The sequence below is a fragment of the Maylandia zebra genome, linkage group LG10 (assembly GCF_041146795.1).
Source record: "Maylandia zebra isolate NMK-2024a linkage group LG10, Mzebra_GT3a, whole genome shotgun sequence".
Taxonomy (NCBI): domain Eukaryota; kingdom Metazoa; phylum Chordata; class Actinopteri; order Cichliformes; family Cichlidae; genus Maylandia; species Maylandia zebra.
Window position 1 is genome coordinate 17695584 of NC_135176.1, and position 17605 is coordinate 17713188.

Below are 17605 nucleotides of genomic sequence, written 5' to 3' on the forward strand. Positions count from 1 at the left end.
TTTGTAACGTTCACCTAAATACAATTTCAGCCCAGCTCACAAGTCTGTGTATTTCCTGCTGAGATCAAAGAACTTTCTGAATTATTCAAGACAAAGGAGGAAAGCACAAAAGAGACTAAGATATAACATCTGCCGCTGTATCACACGTATCATCGCCATCATCATCATCATCATTATCATCATTAAAACATAAAAAAATAAAGAAACCCTTCTCCTAAAGCTCTTCATTGATGAAATTCAACATCACGGCGTTACGCACACAGGCAGACACTCCTCCTGGTTACACAACAAAAGCATTAACATTTTAACGGCAGCTCTCACTGACCTCTTACCAGAAAAATCCCTACACGACACTTTACAAAGTCAGCAGCTTGGCATGTGTTGCGGTGACACGGCGGACACAATCAGAGGTGTCCAAAAATGATCCGATCCAGGGACAATTAAAGTTTTACGTTACCCGGGGAAATGGTATTATAAAAGCTGCATGCATTACAGGGGTTTATTTTCTGGATGGGATGGTTTCCTACCTTCCACTTCCAGCATGATGAAAAGCACAGTGATAATCCAAAATGGGATAAAGAGAGGAGGAGGAAGAACAGCACCTTTGTACTCGCTCCGTCCGAGTGTGATAATAAACTGTGGTGAATGGGAGAGACGGAGCAGGGCTGTAGTGTACTACACAGAGAGGCGGAGAGGCTGCTTGCGCAAACTCTGACGCGCACCAGTGAGCAGAGACAGAGAGAGAGAGAGAGAGAGAGAGAGAGAGAGAGAGAGAGAGAGAGAGAGAGAGAGGAGGGGGGTGTAGTACAAAAAAATAACATCTATATTTTAAATATCTATCCACTGGCCTCCTTGCTTGTATGAGACAAGCTGAGAAAGGGGCGGATTAGAACTGATAATATAACTAATGCAGTAGATATAGATCCAACCAAGGAGGCTGTAATGCTCAGGAGCAGCCTGTCCTACTTTAAGAGCTTTACACTTCCTCGTGGAAACATCCTCAGGAAAAATCAAGAACAATAATTCTTCTATTTATTAGAAGTCTCACCCAAAGCAGCAGCCATTGCACCAGCGTCCTCTGCATGTCTTTAGGTTTTATCATTCCTCAAGTTACATGGCCAAACTAGAGGATACTGCAAACAAGATTCACCCAGACCTACTGGAGCTATTTTCTAATTTTGGCTGTAAATGAAAAAAATAAAATCTCATCCTTCAGGAAGCATTTGAATTTTCTCTCTAGCCCAGACTGGTTGAGGAGTTACAGCAAGGTGACACACAGATGATGAAATCTCTTTCTATCAGTGTTCAGCTAGCAGTGCCTTATGAATGCCTTGTGCTACTATGATACATTAAATATCTCCGTAAAGCTCGTCTTATCTACTTTCAGAAACCGTTTGAGTTTTGTCTCAACAATAACAGGATTATGGTCATTTAAAAAGTGCTTGTAAAATGGGCCCACCTTAGGCTAAATGTTGAAACAACTCCACCACAAAAGCTCTGGAAGACTTTCTGGTAAGACCAGTTAATGGAGAAGTTTGTGGTTGTGATACACAGGCAGGTTTTTTCTCCCAGTATGTGTCGCCAGGTTGTAAAGCGAACGGTTCCAAATGAATTCAGTGTAACTTGTTTTCTTTCTAGGTTCATTTTTCCAGCGTGACTCAACATTCACACATGAGGAGATCCACTGTTGGAGTAAGGATACCAATTTGGCCACAATGCAGCCACAAAAAGACGCTGTTTTTCAGCTTCTTTCACACCTACTGTGTTAAATGCAGCAAGTGTTATGCTTAGAAAAAAACAACAACAATAATAATAATATTAATGACAAGTGAGCTGGGCTAGTATCGAAGATTGAAAAGCACCTCGTGTGCTCCTGTCTCCTGCTGAGTGATGCCCTGATTGATGCACTGGCTGCATATTATGTAAGACTCTTGAAAAAAGAAATAAAAACACAGCCTCAGAGTGAATGTGAAGTATATCCAGGAGATCTGTCACTGCTATTGACGAGCAGTGTGACAGTACAATGTTCATTGTTTAAATAACCCATTACACGGAGCCGACGTAAAGCCTGCGAGTTAATTAAAGTGTTTTCGGTTCCTAAGTAGAAAACAAGACAGCACCGTTCTTCATCTGGGAACTGTAAATTTCTGTGACAGAGCGGACCAAGTATAGACCAACACTGCCTTTCCTCAAGTCGAGACATTAATGCGTCTAAAAATTCAATTTAATCCACACAAGCATAAAATAATGCCTGCTCAATTATGGTACCCAGCAGCAACACATTCAGCTATTACAAGCTGTATGGGTAAACAAGCACAGTGGTTTAAAACTGTTATTTAATATTGTCAGTATAAGAGAAAAATGTGTGATCTTGATTTTCTACATTGTCATCGGCTCACATCCTCCTCCATATGAGGAATTTGGAAGCTTGTGTGTATCCAGCCTTTATTCTTAGATCCAAATATGCACACTCTGTTCTAAAAATTGAATATTTTCAGCATATTTGAGCAAATTCTATAGATAAAATCATGCATGAAGGCAGGTTTTGGGACAACACAGTGAAACATTACAAATTCTCATATGACTCAATTCTCAATTCTCAAATGACATAACAGAAGTCAATAAAAGCACCAGAGCAGCTCTGTTTCATAACACCAAAGCTGCCTGAAAGGATGTGTCCTTATGCATTTAGTGCTGTTGTTTTGTATTTGTTGCATCCCCTCTGCTCAAAGTACATTCGGGCCTTTCATGATTGGATTTTTCCGAGCAAGAGATGTGTTGAAGGCTGCAGACATCATGTGTTCACAGTTCAGAAGCTGCCGCTGCCAGCAGGGAATCCTCTCGAGACACCCTGCATTTATTTTTGGGTCAGCTGCCCCAAACACTTCAGCGTGAAGTCTCTCCATTCATGAGGAGCCGCTTATGACGGAAAGCACGAGGTGAGACGCCGAGGCAGCGAGAGAGCGATTCTTCCTGACTACATCTGCACTTCTCAGTTAATTTTAGCTGACATGAGGCATTCAAGGAGAGCCGGGGGACAGATGGTAAAATGGAGGGGAGGGGAAGGAGAAACTATGTATGAGTGCAAAATGTTTTCTCACTTTATTTTGGGTTTGTGTGCTTGTGACATCATCTCAGAGCGACGCTCGAGTGACAATGTCAGCCTGAGAAGCAACAATCTGCCGACACACAACCAAAAGACTAATGCTAAATACGACCACCGTCAATACGAAAGGGGAACGAGGCAGCATCCAAGCGACGCATTAAAATTGCAAGGTTGAATAATTTTAAATGGAATTTGTAACATAACATTTAATTTTCCTTCACTTTGATGCCTTCTCGTTAATTTCAAATTATTCTATTTCTGTGCAATTATGATTCATCGGCGAGACAGAGCATGATTCACCTAACAAACATTCAGCACACAAGTCTCTGAGCTTTGATGTTCTTCGGTACGTACAAGGACGGAGAGTTAAACTTCATCTGTGCTGGGAAGCGGGACGAGAAGTTGTTTGTTCTGCATTGATTCAGCATATTTCTCAGAAGGCTTTCTGTTCATGAAAGAGACCAAAGACAACGTGTTTTTCTAGTCTGATAAAGGAACGCAAAGGCTGCACCATCCTTTTTTTGCTCCATCACATATCCAACATAAATCCGATACTCGACAGAGATGCTTTTACATATATTCCATTCACTTTTGTGTGTTGCAGTTTATATGGAGTATAATCTCACTGTGAGCAATACACAACTGTGACTGCTTTGTTGATCACTATACAAGCGCTGTTTATCACAAATCCTTAGTGTGAACCTTTTAGATCTAATGCTTATTAAAAATAGAATGATTTTTTTGAATAGCTGCTTTCTTCTGAAAACACAGTAAAATTGTTAAAAAGTTAGGGATTAGTCAAGAAAGCGTTTTTTCAGAGTGAACCAGACTCGTGGTAAATAGACCGATTCTTATATAGAGCTTCTCTACTCTACCGGAGCACTTAAAGTATTTTATACAACATGCCTCATTCACATAAACACTTTCTTCTATGCTTAAGTTCTTTCTTTCTAACATTCACACACATTCATACTCATAGAAACTTGGGGTTAGTATCTTGCATATTTGGCATGCAGACTGGAGCAGCCAGGGATTCTTATCAGTAGATGACCTGCTCCACATACTGCACAGCAGGTCTGTAGAGTAGCTCTACCTAATCGTTTGCTGCCTATTCCCACCACACAAGTCACATAACTTCTCCATCCATCCATTACCTTCTGATTATCTAAAGTTGATAAGATGACAAGACAAACCAGATGTGGTACATAATCTCTCCAGTGAGTTTTGGGTGTCCTCCCAGTGAGGGGTGCCTGGAAAACCTCTAATGGGAATTGCCCAGGAGGCATCCTAACCACCTTCTTTCAGCATGGAAGAGCTTGGAGCTTTTCCCCGTGTTTTTTTTTTTGTTTGGTTGGGTTTTTTTTATACAGTCTCCTTAATGCCCAGATGTGTCTGGGATGCAAGGAACAAAAGCAAATACAGGAAAAAGGTGCTGTGTCCTGGACTATTGGAGTACACTGAACATTTGCATTTGTTTCACAGTTAGCTGTTAGCTGGTGTAGACTTTTGCACATCTATAGTATCTTGCCGCGTCTCAGAATGCAAAGCACACGGGGTTATAGTTTTTTTTTTTAGCTATAACTTACAACATACACCTGGTAGCTGGTTGGGATCCTGATTGGATGAGGTTCACACCAAAAACCAACCACTCTGGAGTTCATTTAGAAACGCAACGAGACCAACTCCTCCAAAGGTCTTGCGATCACTGCGTCGACACACCTGCACAAGCGAACCGCACAAAGTCAGAAAACTAAACACCACACCTGTGCCTTATGTGGATACATTTTAAAAGCTCTGATTTCAGTTTGATTCTCCCGATCGCATTCTTTGTCTCCGTATGAGTGTGCGGTTGTCTATAGCTCGCTTGTTTTGCTTTTCTGTGCCTCTTTAGTGGTGTCCAGGTCTACCCTGCAAACGTGCAGAATGAGGAGCAGCCAGACACACACAAAGAACACCAGGTGGTGCTTAGCAGCACACGTGTTGTGTTACGTGCACTCACTATCTGGCTTTCACTACCTTGCAGATAATTCTCGCCTCACATCTGCTCTGTGCAGCTCCTCAGGTCCAGCTTATTATATGTGATCAAGAATTTTATGTCTGTGTTGGCTGAAGGGAAAATTAATGTGGGAATTCAAGGCTGCTTTTTCAGCACACCCAAAGACCCGGAGCAAGGTTAAAAACTATAGGAGATCGTCATCATGCACTGACATCATGGATGAAAAATAACACTTCTACTGTCTGCCAAGAGTCTTTCTGATGTCGAAGTCTTATTTCCACTGTGAAGATGTCCATCCATAACTAACAGCAATATGATCACACAGTGATTTTTGAGTAATTTGTTGCATTTTAACTCTGAGGCTTTATTCAACTTTAACTAATACGTTGCCGCACACAGGACTACAATGGAGAAAATTAGCCTTGGCTTTCAAGTGAATGTAACTGTCCAAAATGTGATGTCTTTTATGATGTTTATTTGAAAGACCTAACTCTAATTTGTGTCCTGATATCAGGAGGCTGTGAACTCAAAGCTCAGGAATAGCAGGTTACTGCTCAAAATGTCTCTATTTTGAGAAAATGTGTTGATGATGTAAGATCACATGCTCCCCAGATCTCAGTTTTTGTTATATTTATTCTAATTTAGGACTAAGAATAAGCTTCACGGCTAATTAATCTGTTAATTTCTCTCTTGATTTACTGATTAAATGCTTGTAGTCTATAATTACCCAAAATACTCAAAATTTCCAAAAATCCCAAGTTGACATCTGTAAATAGCAGTCCAATAACCATAACGTGTCCGATCAGAATGATATAAAACAGAGTAAAGAAACACTTGTGATCAAATATTTCAGCAGTAGTAATACTTAAACCTGCAAATTGCACATAGCAAGAGGAGACGGCACACACTGGGAAACTGCACCAATGAACTTGCCTTTAAGCAACACTTTAGATGTAAATAAAGTTTGTAAATAAATACATTGTCTTTATTTTCATTACCAGTGATGAGACCTGATCACAGTAACGCCTATCAAATGTCATTGGACATTGACACAGTCCCCCATTTTCAGACGCTCAAAAGTAATTGAACAAAATAACATGATTTTAAATATAAAGACTGTTTTCAGTGCTTAGATGAAAATCGTGAGTGCCTGAAGTCTAGAAACCACAGATATCACCAAATGCTGTGTTTTCTTTAGACCTTTACATCATCTTCAGATGTGTTTTTGTGGGTCTCTCTGTCTTCAGTTTTTCTTCAGTAACTGAAAAGCATGCTCTCAAGTCTGAGCAGAGTACAGCCCTGTACGCCTTATCACAGTCCATCTGCTATCATTTCTACCAGCAGTCACATCATCGACACACACTAGTAAACTGGTTTCACTGGCAGACATCCATGCTCATGCCATAACACTGACTCCACCATGTTTGGCAGATACTGTGGATCAGATCATGAGCTATTGTTCTCCTTCTCTTACTTTTCTCCTCCCCAAAGTTCATTTTGGTTTCATCTGTCCAAAGAATTTGCTTCAGAAGTGTGCAGGCTGTTTTGGATGTTTTCTGGCAAAGCCTAATGTGGATGGATGTCTTGCTCTTGAGCCAAACCAGTAGTTTGCACAAGTGTCTGTTTATATTTTTGAAGGTGTCTTTTGATTGTTGACCTTGACAATGATACTGCTATCTCCCCAAGAGTGTTGGTCTTGACTTGGCTTGATGTTATGACGTTGTTTTTCTTTGGGAACATATTCTCTGATCATCCACTTTAGTTCTCCTCTGTGATCTTTCTGGTCTTTCGGTGTTGCTGAGCTGGCCAGTTCATTCCTTCTTTTTAAGAATGGATCTTTAGACCTCATATTGAGAGGTCCAGTGAACAGCTTCCAAATTCAAATTTTAACACTTGGAATGAGCTCAAGGAATAACAGCAGAACAGGCCTCACATGGCCATTAAACTGCTTGTTAGACGAATGTCCAATTACTTTAGAGCCTCTAAAAATTGGGGACTGTGTATAAAAAAAAGTGATTCCTAAAGAGTTAATGGAATACATTTGCTGAGCCCCTTGAATTAAAGCTGGAAGTCTATGGTTCAGTCACACAGTGATTGTTTGATTTAAAATCCACAGAAAACTACAATAATTGTGTCTTTGTCCAAAGAAAATATGAACCTAACTGTACATACAGATTGATAAGTGAATGTGCTCCTGGTTCAGCAGTATCAGCTGTTGTTCACTACTATAACAGAACATGTTGTCCTCAAGGGGAGGGAACACGATGTGCTTTTAACATTTGAATAAAAGAGCAGCAGAAGGTTAGTCAGGGTCAGACAGATTTCCACTGCTGTTTTGTTCCTGACCAACAATGTCTGAGGGAGTAAATACAAACAGAAAACAGTCAACACCAGTCAGGGAATATTTGATGATGTTAAGCAGCGGAAGCAACACCAGAAGGTGAACATTTTGGCGACGTGAAAAAAACGCAGGGACGTTCTGAGTCAGGGCGAGGGCCGAACGTCAGTCAGCTCCTCTCCCCTCTGCAGGCCATTTCACAGGAAGTCCCTGCCATATATGGTTGTCACAGGCCATTGTGTCTGTAGCTACATGCTCCTACTGTGCTATGTTCCCATGGCAACCAAGACGAATCAGTCCCTCCCTCCGCCAGTCTCTTGTTTTCTCTTTCTCTCTCTCTCTCACACACACAGACACACACACACACACACACACACACACCAGGATACACCTTTATTCCAGACTTTGCTGCAGCCAGCGAGATCAGATGGTGGTGTATGACTCACTCTCATAACCTTTCCCCAAAGTTTTCAAGCCTTCAGCATCCAGAAGTTTCTCTCCTTACCCCAGCTGTTTACATCCTTCTTCCTATTCAGGTCAACAAAAAAATCCAGCAGCAAATGTTCGCGTTCGTTCTGCGTGGTCACGTTACGGTTACGATTTAAGGTTAAAATAATAATAATAATAATAAAGAAATAAATGGTGCCTCTGGACTTCAGCAGCAGGTGGAACAAATTCTTCTTTAGTAGTTTCTGTGTGTTGCATCACCCACTCAATAACCCCCCTACCAAAAAAAACCCCAATAGGTCTTTATACGCGTACAAATCATAAAATGATTACAGTGTGGAGGAAAAGTTAAGTGCACTGTTGCATAACCAGGCATATTACACACAACCAAAGCTCAAGCTGTGCAATCAGACAATGCCTGATTTTGTTCAAAGCTCTAAACTAATCATCAAGTTCTCGCCAGCTCTGAGACAGACCGAATGAATGTTTGGCCTCTTAAACACACACACACACACACACACACACACACACACACACACACACACACACACACACACACACACACACACACACACACAAACAGTTGTGGTGCATTAATGAAAGCTGCATTCATCTATCAGAATGATTGTTTTCACACACGTTTGGTCTGTTGTTATCTCAAAAGGACTTCTAGACAGACTCTCAGGCACAAACAATAAGAGCAGGCACCAGTGCAAGCTTATTACATTTCATTAGTATGTCAGGTGAAGCACGGCTTGTTGGGGAGCTGCAGGATTGAGTCACCAGCCCCGTTCATCTTTCCCTCTCATCTTCACTCCTTCCACCCTCCCTCTCTCTCTCTTTTTTTTGTTGCTTTTTACCTCTCTCATCCCTGTTTGCCTTTTTCTCTCCTCCCTTGTGAAAACATTCTCATTTGAATTCACATTCGAGCAACAAGGCGCAGCTCACATATGTACGCCGCGAGACACTCCACAGAGCTCAGATTTCATCGTGTTCATTCATACTGCGCTGAGATGCCGATTAAGTGACGATCTAGAAAACACCAAGCAATCAGACGATGAGCTATTATTACACAAACAACTCCCGACCACGGCGAACGCATCTGAGGTGCTGCAGACATGCACAAGCTCAAAAAAAAGGCAGGGGATGAGTTACAGGGTGTGTTAAACTACTTAAAGAGAGGACTAGAAGAAGACAGAAACTTTTGCTGTCTTACCAGATGCAGGCGACTTGCTGCGCAGCGATTGGACAACAGTTCTGGGGGAGCCTCGGTTCAAAGAGCCTGACATCCTCCCATAGATCAATGATTTCATCATACGACACTCTGCAAGCACAAAGAGAGGACAGATAGAAGTGTTCAGGGACTGTTTAGCAAATATTAATCCACTCACCTTTATGTATTCATCCAGTGCGCTGAAATCCAAAATGTGTAAGCTGTAGAAATTCAAATCCTAAGGAGGTAGCAGCTTTTTTACCTTCTTGCAGCACTCGGGATTTCATGCTCAAATAAACTGACATTAGGTGTGCGACACTGTAACATGACACTGGTTTGTGGCACAGAAACAGCCTTAATATTACACCATCAGAGCACTCGAACAACACGACAGCTCTGTTAGTCTGAAATGAAAAGTTTATGGATTTTAAGCCAGCTACTGTTTTAATATTGTTTTTGAGTGAGTCTAACCTTTAGCCATGCAAGAGAACAGCAAACCACTAATGTATCGCCACACTTGTAATTGGTTTTACCTTCAGGTCCCCCTGCAAAAACGAGCCCTGACCTTCAGTGGGCTCGTTTTCCAAACGCAATTATTGTGGTGCTTCAGAAGTGACAGCTATGACTCACGGAGGTCTTACAGACACACACACACACACACACAGCGCTAGTAAATGAGCCATGTGATGGTATTAAAACACACGCTCCGTGTCGGCTCCATCCCCAAAACTTTACTCCTCCACTGTTCATTAACCCAGCCCCATTATAGCTCATTGCCATTATAGACCAGTGGGAAAGACAAATTGTACAGCTTGCCCCGCACATGTCTGTGTGCGTGCATGTGTGTGTGTGTGCATGCGTGCGTGCATATGAGAGCCTGGCTGTGTGTCTGTCTGTATTTGCATTTGCTTGTGTGGCAGACGTTTGTGGCCCAGTGATTAATGTACAATACCGAGTGTTAACATGATGACAGTGTGCCAGAGCTGAGGCAGAGGCGATAATTATAGCGATGCTGAGAGGAGGCGAAGTTGTCTGCAGCTCTGACTCCAGATGTCTCTCTGTTACGCTGTCTGTTTCGTTTGTCGCTCTCCGTTCCTGTCTGTCTATTTCTGCCTCTTGCTCTCTGTCTGCCAGCGCATGATGAGGTGTCAAATCATGCTCTGTGTCTATAAAACATTAGATATGGCTGTGTTATAATCACTGTTTTTGGGGGGGAAATGTGGTTCAGACGAATTCTCCTGACGAAAATCGACCTATGTAGAAGAGTCTGTGTAACGTTTTTAACGGTGTTGATTGTGCCCAAACTTTCATAAAGGACATTTGGGATGTTTAGAGAACATTCCCATACTGCCCCTCAATGGTCACATGAGATCATTTAATTGAGAAATTAAACAAAGGATCCTACGTGGGTAAAAGCTGAATGTATACTCTCCATTCTCAGTAAGATTTTTAAAAAGATCATTTTCATTCCTTTATGGTCATGTTGCAGCATTTCATAGCAGACATTTGGTATCTTTGGGGTACATTTTCTTATGGTAATCTGTTATTCACAATATTTACATGAGGACCTTTCATACGAGACTAGTGGAAACATTTTGGATATGAAGAAGATGTTCCCTATAAATGTAAGAGATTGCACCCTTTTTCGTTTTAATAAAAGTTAAATGAAACTGAAGTTTAATAAATATTGGATATGGTTGGGGATGGAGCAAGGAGTAGTCTGATTACAACAATTATCACAACAATCAGATAATGTTACATCTGGCTATTTGCAACTAGAAGTGTTGCATTTAAATGCATTTGGCACACATTCTTGGGAAATACTGGGAGTGATCGGGGGACAGTTGATATATGGTACCATGTATTGAGCCATTACTAATTTGGTTTAGTTTTCCAGGCTTTCTGAAGGTCTTTCAAAGTTTTTCTTTGGACATTGGCTGCTTTATCACTGCTCATTTTTGTACCGGACCATTCTCACAGGAATGTTTTTATTCATTAATTATTAAGCCACTTAACACTGACCCATGAATCATTCAGGCTTAAAAAACGCACATAACACAAGGAATGACCAGTGTTGTGTCCACACGTAACGGATAACACAGAATCCATTTTAAATAGTATCTTTAGCCACTTTGTTACTAGGAGCCTGAACAAAACACATTATTTGTTCCAATTTCTTTAGATGAGTCTATGAAAAATAATACAGATAACACAGTTTGACAGACTTAAAATAGTATTTTTGTACCAACAACATCTGTCCCTTCAGTTAATAAATCTAATGCTCACTGAAGTCTCATCAGAAATGGTCTTAATGGAAGTGTACCTGTTAAGAAGCCATTCTCAAGGAAGATAAATAGAGAACAAAGACTTATGGATGCCAAATTACACAAGAACTGAACGGAAAATTAGTGACAACAGGTCTTATGCGAAAGATCCCAAACACACTCCCGCTGCCGTAAAGCACACCTGAATAGAAAAACACACAAACTCTATATCAGTCATGGATTGGCCTCTCCAGAGCCTGAACCTTAATATTACTGAAGCAGCGTGAGATCATCTTGACAGAAAACAGAAAAAAAAGGAAGCTTTGAACATCCTTCAAGAAGCCTGGAGAACTATTCCTGAAGACTACTTAAAAGATGGCTTGCCTAAGAGCATTCAGGCTGTGTGCAAGAATAAAGATGGGAATACCAAACATTGACTTTCAGGCTCATTAGATTTATACAACCTCAGTTTTTGCCTGTTATTATGTATTTGCACAAATGCATCTTTGGACCTATTTCACACTTTTCTAGCAAAATATAAACATGGGCGCCTGAAAACTTTCCTTTAGATCACTATAGTATAATTAACTGAATTACGATTACATTACCAGGCCTTTATGTCCTTCACACATTAAATAGTCAACACAAGGTCAGAAATCAACGCTTGAAGTTTAAACGCAGTTTTAGGTGAAAGTTAGAGATGTACAGGCTTGAGTTTGACATATCTGGATTCTTCAAACACGTGTTTTCATCAGGGAGCTGTCTGACTAGTCTTCACTCAGTAGCATGACAGCAGCCTACGATACAGGCAGAGACACAAGAACAAGCAGCCCTGCAACCACTTCTGTGGTCCCCACAGAGCCCTTATTTCAACATCATTGAGACAAACTGGGAATACATGAAAAGAAACCGAAAACAGCCAGCTGAACTCCACATATTTACAGTGTTTCAAAGAGGACTGGAGCTCTTTTCACAACAGCAGCTCAAAAAACAAATTTGGAGGAAGCTTTGAGGCGGAAATGACCCTATTGTATTCTTCCAGCAAGAAAATACAGCAAATCCTGATGAACTAGAAAATGTACTAATGTACTCTACGAACTCTAAGAGCAAGGACGACAGTGGGCATGCTTGCTGTGCTGTTAGTGTGTTTTTTGTTCACACGCAGTTGTAGCAAGCGTGGGCAGATAATTAAATTTTCATCACACGGATAAGAGGTGCTTCTTAGCTATAAGTGATTGGTTTAAAATGCTTATGGAGACAATCGTCAGTAATTAATTAAACATAGTCGAATCACAGGCTTATAAACCTTGCTGCATGAAGGAAAAAGTTTTGTTGTTATCATTCTCAAGACAGAGGAAGGTTACCAAAGGAAGACATAGCTAATGAAAGCAGGAAGGCACAATGTGCTCCAAATGAAAGAACAGTGAGGAGGAGGAGTGAGGGGAAAAGGGAGACAAAAGAGGGTAGGGGGCGGAGGTTTGCAACCATGGCGGGATGGATACCTGGGAAACAAATAAATTGAATAAACCTTTCAACAAAACCCAGTGCACACTCATTCATGTAGGAGACAGGAAGAGAGATGAGAGGGTAAGAATACAGATGAGCACTAAATGGCAGGAGTGAAGGGAAGGGGGAGAGAGACAGGCAGCAGCACACACAGATGGGTAAAGTGAGGACAGAACACATCCTCAGTGGATAGCGGTGGGGAGACAGGCAGAAAAGAGGGAGAGGAACAATGGTAAAATAGGTTAGACGGTGGTTTAAGTGCAGTGGACCGAGAGGAGAGGATGAAGTAGACAGCCTACAGCTGGGGTGTCGAACATGAGGCCCGGTGGCCAGAATGGGCCTTTCAAAAACTCCAGTTTGGCCCATGCAATGGCTTCGGAAAAAATGTATGAGGACATAAATTTCGGTTATTGAACTGCTTTTTAGTTTTACAGCCTTTGCTACATTTGTACAACACCAGTTAAAAAGTAATAGAAAAAACAATTAAATGACAGAAAAGATCTTGTTTTATTTTAGTGAGACAAATCGTGCTGTGAATTAGCAAAACTCTTCTGTGTTACAATTCCAACACAGTCAGGGCAACAAGCTACCAAACCTTTTTTTTTATTGCAATTTTATACATTTATTTCTTGCAACTTTAGCCCAAAGTGTCAGCAGCATTGCTTCATCATGAAGAGAAACAGACAGTTTTTATATGAAGATATCTCCAGGGTGAAATGTGTACTTAAATTTCTTTTACACTGACAGAAATGGGACTTTCACTGGTCAAAGTGGGCTGTTTGTGGCCCAAAATGTAAAATGTGTTGGACATCAAGCAGAGGGTTGAACCAGGAAGATTACCGGTAATGTTTTTTTTATTTTATTCACTGAAATGTTTTATGATGACGTGCATGTACTTAGCCCTTTATCACCCAAGTATCATGCAGGACCCTGGACTTATTTTGTAATTTTGGCTGTAAAATGTCAAAATAATTGTTATCGTTCAGGAATCCTTTGAATTTTCTCTCTAGCCTAAAGTGGTTGAGAAGTTATGCTAATGAAGGAAGAGCTGTGTTCAGAAAGCAGTACCTTATGACAGCTCTGTGCTGCCATGATACACCAAATATCTTCTATTCTTTCCAAAAGTATTTTCCTTTTGTCTCTAGCACAAATAGTCACTGTCACACCCAGCAGGATCAGTGTCCAGCTGATCTGAGGTTTTTTCTATCTTTCTCTCCAACTTCCACTCTCTCTCTCTCCTCTTGTCATTGTGGGTTCACGCCCTCGGTGGGAGGAAACAACTGAGCCTAATCAGGGCGGTCAGCATTTAAGCCAGGAGGTGACTGCTGTTCTTCGCTGGATCGTTGTCTGCCACGCGTTAGTGAAAGTCAAGTCTACAGCAAAGCTAAGTCAAATGTTTAGAAGTGAACTGTGTAACTATTCCTCGTCTCCCCGTCTCTCCTCCTGGATTCCCTCCCCGTGTGATTCTTTGTGTCGAGTGTGGATGAGTGAACCTGTGGCCGTGAGTGTGGAGAGTTGGAGAACGCGTGACTACCCCCTTGGATTTCCCCAGAGCCCCGTCGCTCACTTAATTGTATATAGCACTGCCCTGCACTTCCTGTAAATACACAAGGTGGATTCTGTAAATAAATTATTGTGTACAGCTGATTCTGGAGTCCTGCGCTTGAGTTCTCCCCGTCAAACCGTAACAATAACAAAGTTGGGGTCATTTAAAGAGTGCTTATAAAATGACTAATGGTTTAAAAAAAAAGATTTGGTTAATTTGATAGAAAATAGAAAGTAAGGAAGGGAGGGAAGAATAAAATAGGAAACGTGAGGATAGAAATGTAAGAGAAGGTATTTCTCACCACTTTCATCCAGCATCAAGTCATCTTGATAGCGGAACTTCTCTGGTCCACAAGCCACGAAGATGTCCTCGTCACCAAAGAAGTCCTGCAGGCATGACACCTGAAGAGATGGAAGAGTTCAGTTTTTGTAAGGTTGGATAAATGCTCAACGTTTTATTCAGGAAAATGAGATTTTCTAACAACAGCAATTTGCTAACATGTTGGCAAATTTAGTCACATAGTCTACTTTAGTCACTTGTAAGCTGCTGATAGTGTTTGTATGTATACATTGCAAACTGCGAGAGCCACTCACATACTCTGCATTGTGCATGCTCACAACACTGGCTTCCTCTGCCTGTGCTCGGGTGAAGGGGCACATTCACTGAGCCCGAGGACTGTGAAGAACACCAGAGGTGTGTGCGTACTGGTTTTGTTTGGTTCATTTTGTGTGCTCGCCAAACCTCTTTATAGACAGTCCATGTTCCCGACAAGTCCCCAAGCAGCAGCGCTGTGCTGCTTCTGCACCTAATCAGTCTATCAGTAACTATAATGGGACCTTGCTGACTCACTAATTTGTTGATGCACCGTAGCTCATGCACCGGACATCCAGAGAAGCAAGTGGGGTTAAATGAAGGCCAGTATCTTATAAATGGTGGTGAATAACAAAGAGAAGGATGGATGAGGTAGACGGACCTATGGATAAAAGGACTCTGAAGGCGTCGCTGTCATTATTTGATGAGCTCCCTAATGTGCAGTTAAAACCAAAGCCACAGATTTGGTTAACACCACAGTTAGTGTTGGATTATTTTTTAAGGCTGTCTACAGATGGACACCATTTCATTAAGACACGCCTAATAAACACATTGTTCACAAATCTTCAGCTGCAGCACAAGACAGGTGTTATGTGCCTTTTTAATTTGTAAGATCACTGGTTCTCTACCAGGAAGAAACCTCAGCAATGGGCTGTTTATGATGACAAACAGGATGAAAAGCACACCACCGTTCATTTTTTTCCTATTTGATTTAGTCAACAGCTAATTCCATATCTGATCTAAACGCTGCGTGAATTGCTCAAATAACTTTAATTACACCCCAAAGGCCAACCATCACACTTCAATTCCAAGACATCAATATTCCAAATGATATTTCTCCACTGGAAACGGTACAGTCAGAAAGGGATTTACTGGAAGACAATAGTTCATTCATCTAGTATGACAAATCTCCTACCAAAAACCTATTAGGAGCTATTATAGTTTAGGCTGCATGCAAGTGTAACACCGCCTGAAGTTAGCACACAAACACAAAGCTTCAGTTATTGCATTTTCATGGCAATTAGCATCTAAGAATCCATTTAGATTCCCATTAGCCACCAATCAGTGCCCCAAAAGAAAGTCACAAATGATGTAACAGCATTATCAGCAAAATGCCAAATAAACAGCAAAGAGGCCATTCTGTGTGTGCGTCTGTGTGTGTCAAGAAGGGAGTTGTCCTGCTTTACCCCCCGTAGACCCACAGATGAGCCAGCGGGGAGATAGAAAACAAGTTTAATCTCAGGCACAGGCTCTCTGTGGAGTATGGATCACTTTCATTTAACTTTTTAAATTAATGCTTGTGTGTGTCTGCATATGTGTGCGTGTGTGTGTGTGTGTGTGTGTGTGTCTGCGTGTGGAAATGATATTACTCCAGTTTCATAACAGAGTGCATATTGCTTTGTTCCCTGATGTCCCCTGATAGCGCTGGTGATTATTTCAGGGGCGAGCGGCTCAACTTCCTAACAAGATGGCGTGATACAGATGCCGGAAACATTTCCCAAGTGCGTCAGTGCTGACGACTTGGCCACTTCTCTAAAGGTAAAGTTTTTTAATTCGAGTATTTTTCACATTTTTTTCGAAGTGATATCAGATTTTGTGCTTACAGTACACTGAACACAACTTCTACTTTGAAAGCACAGCGATTACTGAAAAGTTTGTCACTGATAATGTTATTGGCTGCTTCAGGCTCAGGCAAACTTTGGTCTCACATACACTCGTGTTTAGTTGCAGCAAGCTGAATCTGTCACCTGTGATGCTCCAATGAACGCATCTCTCTTTGTCTTTACACAGCCTACGTTACATCAGTCACTCTCTAATGACGCATGCTGCTTGGTCAATTAATTAATGAGCTGACTGAAAGAAAATGAATTGCCAATTGTTTAGATAATCAAACACAATTGTGACCTTGTTTTTGAGAGAGAGATGAGAGATGTTGAGCTTCTGAGTCCTGATGATATCTTTGCAATTTGAACTACTGATCTGACAGGGTGAAACAAATGTCAAAGATGCTTTGCTATAAGCTGAAGCAACTGGATGTAATGGCTTTCTTGTCATAATCAAGGACAGGTGAGGTGGTGAGAGTGCTCACTTTCCTGGGAACCCTTCAGTAGGTGTGTCAAGGTTACCTGAGTGGTGAAGACAAGGTTAGGGTTTACCTGCAAGCTCTCATTAATCATAGCCATCTTGAGCCGCTCTCAGCTGCTGTGGCAGTGTCCCCTATCAGCTGTATGGGCTCAGTGGTTAACTTCTTGCAGCATGTGTGGTCGCAGCAAGCACTCTGACCACTGATGTCTGCAGGAAACCACAGGAAACCCAAGTCAGCTGAGAGAAATAACCTCTCCAGAGTATCCTGGGTCTGCTCTGCATCCCCCTCCCAGCAGAACATGCCTGAAACATCTCATCTAGGAGGTGAAAAGGAGGTCCCCTAGCCAGATGCCCAAAGCACCTCATCTAACTCCAAGAGGCCAGCCAGGCACAGCCCAAAAGCACGACATGGACTTGCCATCCTATGGGCTCACCATATGCTATATTGTGTATTTCTCATTTACGTCCCTAAAAACAAGAAAAAAGTGCAACCACACAGATTTTGTCTCCAGG

General features: G+C 41.5%; 1 protein-coding gene across 8 annotated transcripts in view; it reads right to left on the bottom strand.

The window, feature by feature from the left end:
- dclk1a (doublecortin-like kinase 1a) overlaps positions 1-17605 on the bottom strand; it is a 59841-nt gene that overhangs the window by 16754 nt on the left and 25482 nt on the right. For 6 of the 8 annotated variants that reach the window (XM_076889224.1, XM_076889225.1, XM_076889223.1 and 3 more), the window contains 2 exons: positions 14718-14817; positions 9104-9211 (listed from right to left, as the gene is read on the bottom strand). In XM_076889224.1, coding sequence (XP_076745339.1) covers positions 9104-9211; positions 14718-14817 — 208 coding nt within the window. Of the gene's footprint in view, positions 1-527; positions 660-9103; positions 9212-14717; positions 14818-17605 lie in introns of those variants that run through there. The other 2 variants (XM_012918918.3, XM_012918917.4) reach the window with 1 other exon arrangement.